Raw genomic sequence first — 10,696 nt, 5'->3', positions numbered from 1 at the left:
TTTTATTTTATTTTATTTTATTTTATTTTATTTTATTTTATTTGGGGAAACAGTACTTTATTTGGGGAAACAATACAATTTAAAATTTGGCTGTGACAGTTCATCTGCTCTTAATTCCATTGTGGTTTTATTTATCTCACAAGTAGTTTTTGGTGGGGTTTGGGTTTTTTTTTTAGCATTTTTTTAATTATTTCATGCTACTTTTTTTTCTCCTTTCCAGGCAGCTCTGGTGAGCTTTGCAACGACYGGGGAGAAGACAGTGGCTGCTGTCCTGACATGCAGGAGTGAACTGGTGAGCACAATTCCTGTGCTCTGGGGCCAGGAATTTTCAYTCTGGGTGTGAACTGGGAGTGGTTCCACAGGCCCAGGGATGGGGAGTCCCTTGAGGAAGAGGAGAATTTGATGAGGTTTGGTGATAACACAAGCATGATTTGATTATGCCCAGCTCAGGCTGTGCCTGGCTCAGTGAATGTCCCGTTTCAGCCCTTTGGAAGGTGAGCACGTGACAAAGAATTGCATTTACAGATCCACAGAGGGTTTCAGTTCTTGGGGATACCAAACACAGTTTCATTTTTATCAGAAATGGAACAGAGCAGAACCATTTCCTGCCTGATGTCACAGTCAAGCTGAGCCTTGTCAAGCACTCAAAACCCTTATTTTTTTATGCTTTTACTGATGTCTGAAGCCATGTTCCATCTCTTGTCATCCTCACTTCAGAAACCTGGCAGCTCTGATGGTGGCAGTGCTCTGGAGGATGCCCGCAGGCAGGTACGGGGTACTCCTGTTCCTGAATTCCTCTGGGTCCATTTCATTCCTTCACCTGCAGGAACAGAGTGACAGAGATCTTACACCAGCTAAAGAACCTAAAAATAGCCCCTTACAACTAAAAATATACCCTAAAAATGTCTCAAAGCCCCAGTTTTTGCTGGCCGTGGCATTCTGCTGGAATGCTGCTGCAGAGTTTGCTGTGGTGGGTGTGTAACCCCTGTTCTCTGCCCCTTGTTCCAGGATTCCTTAATCTGCTCCAACCAAACCTACAACATCAACCTCTACCTGGTGGAAACAGGACAGAGATTGTTGGATACCACCATCACCTTTACCCTGGAGCAGGGAGGGGCCAAGCCTCAGCAGGTGAGCAGGGAGGGGTTGTTTCAGTGCTTGCAGTGCCCTCCTTCCCTGATTTAGCAAGATGGAAAAAGCATTCCAGGGGTTGCAGCATCACCCTGTTTGCTCTTGTTTCACCTGAATTCTGTTTTCTCTGAGATGATGTGATCGTTAACCTTGCTGTTTTCCTCACCTTTTTTTCTGTTTTTCCCAGCTGTACATCCAAGTTTTCCTGAAGAAGGATGACTCCGTGGGCTATCGAGCCTTGGTGCAGACAGAGGACCACATGCTCATGTTCCTGCAGCAGCCAGGTGACTCCCACAAACAGCTGGAACAGTCACCAGGAGAAAATCCCATGTTCTCAAGGATTTTATCATTCCTTTCCTTGGGAACTGAAAGAATTAATTTAACTGTTCCAAATCCCATGAAAAACACAGGAGAATCTCTCACTCTTGCAAGACATCTCACCTGGACAAACAGTTCTGCCTTGTTTTGTGTGGATTTCAGGGGATTTCTGCACATTTTAAAACTGTTTTTGTAGCTTGAAGGTGTAAGCCCTGGTGCAGATCTTCCTCAAAGATTTCCAGAAAATATCCTCATGGCAAAAACATTAATTTGCAGGAAGGGTTGCAAGTCCCATCTCAGTGACATGAATTTTCTGGTGCTGTAAAGGAATCTAGGAGTTCACACTGCCAATCTCTTATTTTAAATACACTCAATGATTGTAACCCTTTTAAAACACCAGGTTGCTTTTAGTGATCCTGAGGTTTTCTTCCCAGAAATGGGTCCAGTTGCATGAAATATTTTTGTTTTATTAAATAGTTGATTTAATGTTGTTAGATGTTTATACAGTTTTGCATTTCATTAAGAAATTATTTGCATTTCAAGGGTGCCCTGAACGATACCCTTACATTGAGTGAGTCAATTCCCAGATATTAAGTTGTTTTTTCCAATATTCTGCTCTCATTTCTTTCCAGGAAAGGTTGTATGGAGTAGGGAGGAGTCACTGGCAGAGGTGGTAAGCTTGGAGATGGTGGATCTGCCTCTGACAGGTGCACAGGCTGAGCTGGAGGGAGAATTTGGAAAAAAAGCAGGTGAGTTTAACAGAATTATCTTTGTAAATTTGTTTTCCWTCCTAAATAAATGTATGTATTGTTTTCTGTTTACTCTGAGCTGAGAGGTGAATTTAAATCTCTACTGATGGCATTTAAAATGAGCAGAAATTTCCCCTTTTCTGTCTAAACTTTGCAWATCCAGTTCAGATGAGATGGATGTATTATGCTGTTACATTAAAAAAGCAGTGGCAGTAGGAGGGGTTTTGGCCATGTCTCCTCAATGTTTCCTGGGACTCTTTCTGGAAGACTCATTTCCAATTGCTTTTTTTTTTTTTTTTTCTGCTTTGTTTTGTCTTTCCTTGCTGTCCTGGATGCAGCCATCCAAGGTAACCCCATCCTGCATGGAGTGTGCTCTGCTCCTGCCTAAAGCTTCCTGGTGCCACCGCTCCCCTCTGCTTGCTCTCCTCGGGGCTGAAACAGAGTTGAAATCTGCTGTTTTGGTTATTTTAAGAGGCTAAATACAAACCCTGATTGGGCAGAAGGAAGTAATTTTAATTCCTCTGAGTCTGGGGTGCAGAGGGATTTTGTAGAGTGGGGGAGCTCTATGTGGGCACAAGGAGAAGGAACACAAAACCCTCTGCATGAAGGTTTGCTCTCAGTTGGTCAGGGTGGATTTTGGAGTCAGTGTGGAGTGGGGAAGGTTGGTGAATGCCAGAATCTGTCACAGAAATGGCAGCTGARTGGGAGGCAGGGAGTCAGCCCAGGTTTGTGCATGGCAGTGTTGTACACTGTGGTTTCAGTTGTGGGGTGGTGTGTGTGTTTTCCCTGCTGTTGTCACCACCAGTGCTGTTTGCAGATGGKTTGCTGGGAATGTTCCTGAAGCGCCTCTCATCCCAGCTCATCCTGCTGCAAGCCTGGACTGCTCACCTCTGGAAGATGTTCTACGACGCCAGGAAGCCCCGGAGCCAGATTAAAAATGAGATTAACATTGACAATTTGGCCAGGGATGAATTCAACCTGCAGAAAATGATGGTGATGGTCACTGCCTCGGGAAAGGTGAGGAGCCCAGGGTGGGAATCTGTTTCTGTATTTGAATACAGAGCTTCAGCTTTAATTATTATTATAATTATATTTATTATTTTTAATTATTTTTAATTTTATTTTTTATTATTTTTAATTTATTATAATTTTTTAATTATTATTATAATTATATTTAATTATTCCCAGGCCTGGGAATAATTCCTGTTCATTCTTCATCATGAATTGATTCCCAAAACACAGAGCAGCTAGGCTAGCTCTCTTCTCATGTACCTTTTCTGCCACAAGCTGATTATTTGGGAAGCAAAAAAAAAACATTTCATTCTCTCCTGGATGCATTGTTKAGTTCATGCTTCTTTCCAATCAGCCAGTTCTTGGAAAYAAAGTAGGACAAGTTGGGYGATTGTTCTTCAGTCCTGTGGWTTCTGTTTTCAGCCAGGCTTGGGCAGAAATCTGGGTGTTCTGTGGTGGCTTTAAAGAGGAACTAAGGCTTGGCATTCTTTGGGATGTGACAGAGTAAGATGCAGTGCTTGAATAGGAGAGGTGTGTTTTCCTAAACTTTGGCTTTCCTGTGCCTCTTTCCTCAGCTTTTTGGCATTGAGAGCAGCTCAGGCACCATCCTGTGGAAGCAGTACCTCAGGAATGTGAAACCAGGCTCCTCCTTCAAGCTKATGGTGCAGAGAACAACAGCCCATTTCCCCCACCCTCCCCAGTGCACTCTGCTCGTGAAGGACAAGGTGAGGCCCTTTCTTTGTCCCTCCACTGCACAGGACAATAAAACTGTGGTTTGGGGCATCATCTGGTTGTCACTGATGTGAGGATGGGAGGGGAGAGAGATCTGGAAGGGAGCAGACACATTTTTGATAGACAAATGTGAGATAAATGTTTGGACAAATGTGTGTGTCAAAGAGAGAATTTTCATGATGGAATAACTGAACCCAGGGTATGAATAGGCAACACCAGCAAAGAACAGTTAGAAAAATATCTYTTTTTTGACTTAGACAAGAGGCAAAACTTTTCCTGTTTTTCAGGAAACCAAAATGAGTTTTCTGTACGTCTTTAACCCCATCTTTGGAAAGAAAAGCCAAGTAGCCCCTCCTGTTCTGAAGCGTCCAATTCTCCAGACTTTGCTTCTGCCTATTATGGATCAAGACTATGCCAAAGTGCTGCTGCTGATTGATGATGAGTACAAGGTAAATTGYTTTGCCTGGAGGCAGTTCTCCTCATGTTCTGGTTAATTATTCCACTCCCTTCTGGAGCAAGATGGTAAAAAATGCCATTGAGCCACATTTCACWCAGAAGTATGAGGTTTTTCTGGTAAAACAGACCTTATCGTGATAAACACGTTAGAAATAATCTTTCTGGGATAATTTTTTGTGTGTGTACCAGTTGTTTTTAACTTGTGTTTTAATTCTTCTTTTCCAGGTTACACCTTTCCCAGCCACTAAAAACGTCCTTCGCCAGTTAGAAGAAATTGCCCATTCCATCTATTTTTATCTGGTTGATGCTGAGCAGGGAAAACTCTCTGGATTCAGGTTGAAAAAGGTATGGAAGACCCATTACAGTCCCAGGGATGCMACTTCCCTAAATGCCCTGTAGATAATGGCAGATCCCTGTTTCCTTCATGGAGCTTTGCCCAGAACTGGAATGTTCAGCCTCAAAACATGCTGAAGAAACTTGTGAAATCCCAGAGCAGGGACAGCCACATCCTGCTCTGGACATGGTGTGTTTGGAGGACAAGCTCCCACAGGCTTTTTCCCTATAGGACTTGAGCACGGAGGAGAGCTGGGAGGTGGCCATCCCCACTGAGGTGCAGAGGATTGTGACTGTCAAAGGGAAGAGGTCCAACGAGCACGTGCACTCCCAGGGCCGCGTGATGGGCGACCGCAGCGTTCTCTACAAGGTGCCTGTGTGTCTCTGGGGTGCCTTTTGTTGAGGGATTATCCCATTGGAAGATCTCAGTCCCATTCCCTGCTGCTGCGTTGGGATGAGCTGCCTTGTGGTGCCAGGTTTTCTTTATGGGCACAGAAAAATGCTCATTTGGGTGGAGGTTTCTTTTCTGAAATGTTTTCATGCAGCAATTAAGTCAATCAGAGCCTGATACTGGGGAATTAACAGCTTGGTTTCTTGAGCTGATCTGTGCTGATATATTCACAATATGCCCAGTGCCAGATGAAATTCAGGAAGGAGGTGTCTGTGGCGCTGAAAGGGGAGGTCTCAACTGTTTGTCCTTTGTCCCCAGTCCCTGAACCCCAACCTGCTGGCTGTGGTGACCGAGAGCACGGACACGCACCACGAGCGCACCTTCATCGGGATCTACCTCATGGACGGGGTCACGGGCAGGATCATCCACTCCTCTGTGCAGAAAAAGGCCAAGGGGCCCGTGCACATGGTGCACTCCGAGAACTGGGTGGTGGTGAGAGCTCCTTCTTCTTTGGGCTGACAGCCAAAATCACAGGCCAGTCAACATTATGATAATCAAAAGTGGTTATGTTTTAATGAAAGTCCTTCATGGTGCAAATGCAGCAAAATGCACACATGAGGCAGGATTCTGACAACTTAATTATCCTGTTAGAGGGACAGTTAATTAAGTAATCCCCCTGGGGATTTGGTTCTGCCCCTACTGAAGCCTCCCCTAGTTTCTAACCCCCATTTATTATGTCTGTGATATATGGAGAAAATGAGCTCTCCTTGGATCGCTACAGAGGTATGGCTAAATAAGGTTCCAGGAATCTTATTTATAGATTCCAGGAACCTTAACTTATTCTAAAATCCAAGGGAAGGGCTGGGAAGGTGCTACAGTGAGKTAAGGAGCWCTATAAYTATGTAATTRTAGTCTACAGAGCTATGAATAKATGGAAAATRTMTAAAAAGCARAAATCTTTTTTGGGATGAGRGGCAGCTCCTGAACCTGCCTGGAGGCAGCTTCCTGAGCACCCCCTGTGATTTCCCTGCACCATTGGCTGCTCCCCTGACACTCCCCAAACCATCCTGGCAGTACCAGTACTGGAACACGAAGGCACGGCGCAACGAGCTGACGGTGCTGGAGCTCTACGAGGGCACAGAGCAGTACAAYGCCACGGCCTTCAGCTCCCTGGACCGGCCCATCCTGCCCCARGTGCTGCAGCAATCCTACATCTTCCCCTCTGCCATCAGTGCCATGGAGGCCACCATCACCGAGCGGGGCATCACCAGCCGCCACCTCCTCAGTGAGTAGCTGCTCTGGGAGCACTGGAATCCAAGCCAAACTCACTTGGCTGCCAAAAATCCCTGAGRGTTGTCCTGGGCTCCTGCAAGTGCAGGGATGAGCAGCAGGAGAATGTTTCTGTCGGCTGTTGGAATGACCCTGGGGTGACAGACTCTTCCCAGTAGTGCCCAGAAGAGCAGGGGCCATAAATCAGAAGCCAATAAATTTCACCCCAGCATGAGGAAGAACTTCTTTCCCTTGAGGGTGGCAGAGCACTGGCCCAGCTGCTCAKGGAGGCTGTGGAGTCTCCCTCTCTGGACACATTCCAAACCCACCTGGATGCATTCCTGTCACCTGCTCCAGGTGACCCTGGATTGGTCTGGGTGATCCCTAGAAAAGGCCCTTCCAACCCCAACCCTTCTGAGATTCTGTGATTTTTGAGATGCTTTTCCTTCCATGCACAGTTGGGCTTCCCTCCGGGGCCATCCTGTCCCTTCCCAAGGCTCTGCTGGACCCTCGGCGCCCTGAGATCCCGACRGAGCAGAGCAGGTAGGGAAGGAGTGAGAGCCTCTCCTCCTTGGACATGGGGAGGGCTGCATTTTGTGTGTCATGTGTTGTGTGAAGAGGAACTCATCCTGGTTGGATTCAGGGCAGTCTTTGCTTGAAGGGAGGTTTCTTCAGGTCAAAGGTTGGACTCAAAGATCTTGGAGGTCTTTCCCAACCTGAAGGATCCTGTGCTTCTGTTCCCAGTCTGTGATGGTTTGTCTGTATTACAGCAGGTCAGCCATTAAACCAGCCTGGGATCTGCACTCTTAGGGGGGTGCAGTCAGAGGAACTGTATTTTTCAGAATTACACCTATTTTTAAAACTTTGGAAGCCTGAAAGGAGGTGGCTGCAGTTTAATCTGACCCAGCTGATGTATTTGATTTTCATCCTKCAGCAATAATCAATCTCCCAAAGTTGCTGGTTTGGGTTAGCTTTTGATGATCACAGTAGAAAACACCATTGCCATCCCCTCAGTGCTGCTGGGCTGGGGTTTGATGTCTCCTGTGGTGCCTTGCAGGGAGGAGAACCTGATCCCCTACTCCCCAGATGTGCAGATCCACGCTGAGAGGTTCATCAACTACAACCAGACCATATCCAGGATGAGGGGCATTTACACAGCCCCCTCCGGCCTCGAGTCCACGTGCTTGGTGAGTGCAGTGGGGAGGCCTCCTCGTGGAATTTGGGGGTGGAGTCTTCCTCTCTGACACATTCCACATCCTGGATGCATTCCTGTGTCACCTACTCTGGGTGATCCCTGGAAAAGGCCAATCCATGGCCTGGGGCAGGGAGCTCTGTCATTCCCACAATGTGAATGAGGCTTCAGCATCGAACTGGAGCCCTGAGTGCAGCATTTTGGGTTTTTGTGCTCCAAGCTGCATCCCCAGCTGCTTCTCTCCCCGCTGCAGGTGGTGGCCTACGGGCTGGACATCTTCCAGACWCGAGTGTACCCCTCCAAGCAGTTTGACGTGCTCAAGGACGACTATGACTATGTGCTCATCAGCAGTGTCCTCTTCGGGCTGGTCTTTGCCACCATGATCACCAAGAGGCTGGCCCAGGTGAAGCTGCTGAACCGGGCCTGGCGCTGAGGGAGGCCCAGCCTGGACAGCAGCTGGGCTGGGATGGCCTGGAGGGCTCTGCTGGGATCCCAGCTCCCCCAAGGGATGGATCCAAACACCTTGGATTGGAAGATTTCASTGAGGAAAAGCTGCTGGTGGAACAAAAACCCACACTGCCCGCACGTCTCTCATGAGGAGAGATGGAAGAGATGAAAAATTGAGACTTTTTTTAGTCTGTTCTGACTGGAAGAGGTCCCAACCTTCCCTTAAAGCCCCCAAATCAGTGTGTCCCTGCTGTTGGTGAACACTAAGGATGTGCATCCTGCCCATCTTGGGCTCTTCCTCAGCGCCAGCTGTGCCCACATCTGGCAGAGAGGGGGGTGAGCGTCGTTGGCTGCTGAGATGTGGATCGAGCTCCTGCTGTAAGGAAGAGACCTTGGGTGATTTCCTCAGGAAAAATGTTGGGAATGGGGTGACTGTCACTGGGAAACAGCCTCATGGAGCCACTGATGAAGCTGCAGAGCAGTGGGAGGAATTTGAACCTAAAGCCTCTCCGTGTTTATTTATTATTATGAAAACATCAGTTCCTTCCCATTTGTTTCTAAATTCTCCTGCTTTTTCTTTTTCTGTATGCACTGCTGGGTTAAAGTGAGGTGGTCCAAGGGGAGGAGCCCCTCGGGCCTGCATTAATGAACTCTGTGGGTTTAAATTGTTATGGTCCAGTTTGGCAGCGAGTTGTTCCCCCAGGAGAGGCTGTGTCCCTCCCACCCCTTCCCAGTGTCCAGATCCCAAAATAAAGCTGTGGAGCAGGGAGCCRGTCTGGGCTGTTGAAGTATTTCTTGGGCTGTTTAAGTAGTTTGAGAGCTTTTTAGGTGGGTTTGGGGCTACTTAAGTGAGCATTTGTGGCTATTTAAGTGACTGGGGGTGCTGTTTAGGTGATTTTAGGGGTTATTTAGGTGATTTTGCAGGGGTATTTACGTGGTTTTTTGGGGCGATTTAGGTAGGTTTGGAGGCTACCGAGGTGAGTTTTGGGAATATGTAAGTGGGATTTTGGAGCGATTGAGGTGGCTTTTGGGGACCGCTGAGGTGGATTTTGGGGACTAGTTAAGTGGTTTATGGAACTATTTCAACGGGGTTTTGGGGCTACATAAGTGGGGATTTTTGGCTATTTAAGTGGGGGGGGTTTTGCATTATTTAAGTGTTTCGGGGGGACTCTCGAAGCGGGTTTTTTTTTGTCGATCAAGTGTTTTTGGGGCTATCGGATGATTTTTGGGGCCGGTCCAAGCCCTCCCTGTCCCGGGGCGGGCACGGAGGCGGGGCGCGCACAAAGCGCATGCGCGGCTCCCGCCCCGCCYTCCCCGCGCCGCGCACGCGCCGCGCGCCAAAGTTGCTGACTCACGCAGTGCGCACGCGCTCGCGCCGCGGGCCAATGGGGCGGCGCGACGTTGCGCGGTCGCCGCCCCGCCGGCAGGGGGCGCTGTGCGCGCCGCGGCCCCCGGCTCAGCGCAGCCCAAGATGGCGGCGGGCGGCGCGGGGGCCGCGGCCGGGCCCGGCTGGGACGTGGCCGTGCGGCCGCTGCTCTCCGCGTCCTACTCGGCCTTCGACATGAAGGAGCTGCCGCAGCTGCTCGCCTCGGTCATCGAGAGGTGAGGGAGCGCGGGCGGGGGCTGCCGCCCCTCGGTGTCGCCCGCTCAGGGGGAGCGCTGGGGGTGCCGCTGCGGGAGCGGCTGAGGGGCGGCTGAGGCGGGGCCCGGCTCGGTGCCCGGCTCGGTGCCCGGTGCCCGGCTCGGTGCCCGGTGCCCGGCAGCGCAAGCGGCGGGGCTGCGGCAGCCCGGGCAAAGCCCCGAGCTCTGTGGCCGGCTCCTCCCGCTGTCCCGGGGCCGGAGCTCTCGGAGGCGCCCTCGGGCCCCATAACGGGCTGAGGGTGCTCGCCCGGCCGCAGCATCTCGGACAGGCGCCCGCCGAGAGGCTTCGGGACTGTTCTTGTGGTTTAGCTTTTGTCCAGGCGTGTCACAGTTTGCCCGGTTGGGCCGTGGGAAGTGTTGTCTCACCGGGCTCGGAGGGGACCAGACTTCCCTCTAAGTCTTTACCACTGCAGTACCTCTCCTGTTTTAAGTACAAATAAAGCAGAACCAAATCAAGTCTGTCTTGTCTTAACCACACAGGTTGGACTCAGAGCATAAGAGTACCCACCGCAGCTACTTAATTCAACTTACAGCTTCTTTTATGATCTAAAATGCGAGATGTAAATGCCACAACATCATACTCAGTTACAGAGATATAACCCYGGCCACAATAAGTTGTTAGGAAACATAAAATAAACACTGCAGTCGGGATGATGATAAAATAAAGCCTTGTGGTGTTTTCCTTAATATAGAATGGCTGAGTGTGCAGTGGATGCTTCAGATTCAAAGAGTTCAATTGAAGGAGTTCTGTGCCTGCAGACACAGAGCAGTTGTTCCTCCAGAAGCTGCACACTCGGTGTTGATGGGCTTGAGCAATTCTTTGGCTGGTCTTTGTTTTAGGGACCCTTCCAGTGACTCTTTTCTTTGAGCAGTTCTGCTGTTCCTTTGGCTCCGCTGGTGGAGTGTTTCATCAAAATATCCCAGGGTCACTTGAGTGGATCTTCTTGAGTTCTGGAAGAGGGGTGTTTCCTCATTTGGAGGGAATGTGGATTCTGTTTTCCACCTCAGACAGTAGTCTGTTGCCTT

At 49.1% G+C, this 10,696-nt stretch overlaps 2 protein-coding genes across 3 annotated transcripts in view; both read left to right on the top strand.

The window, feature by feature from the left end:
• Positions 1-8,804, top strand: part of EMC1 (ER membrane protein complex subunit 1) — a 12,818-nt gene extending 4,014 nt beyond the window's left edge. The window contains exons 9-23 of one of the 2 annotated variants that reach the window (XM_057384961.1): positions 221-292; positions 718-768; positions 1,009-1,131; positions 1,319-1,415; positions 2,082-2,198; positions 3,016-3,215; positions 3,785-3,934; positions 4,229-4,390; positions 4,623-4,742; positions 4,963-5,100; positions 5,440-5,613; positions 6,196-6,406; positions 6,849-6,933; positions 7,448-7,577; positions 7,836-8,804. In XM_057384961.1, coding sequence (XP_057240944.1) covers positions 221-292; positions 718-768; positions 1,009-1,131; positions 1,319-1,415; positions 2,082-2,198; positions 3,016-3,215; positions 3,785-3,934; positions 4,229-4,390; positions 4,623-4,742; positions 4,963-5,100; positions 5,440-5,613; positions 6,196-6,406; positions 6,849-6,933; positions 7,448-7,577; positions 7,836-8,015 — 2,010 coding nt within the window. In that variant the 3' untranslated portion in view covers positions 8,016-8,804. The remainder of the gene's footprint in view (positions 1-220; positions 293-717; positions 769-1,008; positions 1,132-1,318; positions 1,416-2,081; positions 2,199-3,015; positions 3,216-3,784; positions 3,935-4,228; positions 4,391-4,622; positions 4,743-4,962; positions 5,101-5,439; positions 5,614-6,195; positions 6,407-6,848; positions 6,934-7,447; positions 7,578-7,835) is intronic. The other variant, XM_057384962.1, reaches the window with a different exon arrangement.
• A 690-nt stretch (positions 8,805-9,494) lies between these two features.
• UBR4 (ubiquitin protein ligase E3 component n-recognin 4) overlaps positions 9,495-10,696 on the top strand; it is a gene marked incomplete at its 3' end in the record, with an annotated part of 41,261 nt that continues 40,059 nt past the window's right edge. The window contains exon 1 of the mRNA XM_057384971.1: positions 9,495-9,631. Coding sequence (XP_057240954.1) covers positions 9,501-9,631 — 131 coding nt within the window. The remainder of the gene's footprint in view (positions 9,632-10,696) is intronic.

This window comes from Malurus melanocephalus, unplaced genomic scaffold (assembly GCF_030028575.1).
Source record: "Malurus melanocephalus ecotype Western Australia unplaced genomic scaffold, MMel_1.1 scaffold_759, whole genome shotgun sequence".
Taxonomy (NCBI): domain Eukaryota; kingdom Metazoa; phylum Chordata; class Aves; order Passeriformes; family Maluridae; genus Malurus; species Malurus melanocephalus.
Note: the sequence above shows the minus strand (reverse complement) of the source record. Positions and strands in the feature narration are given on the sequence as shown.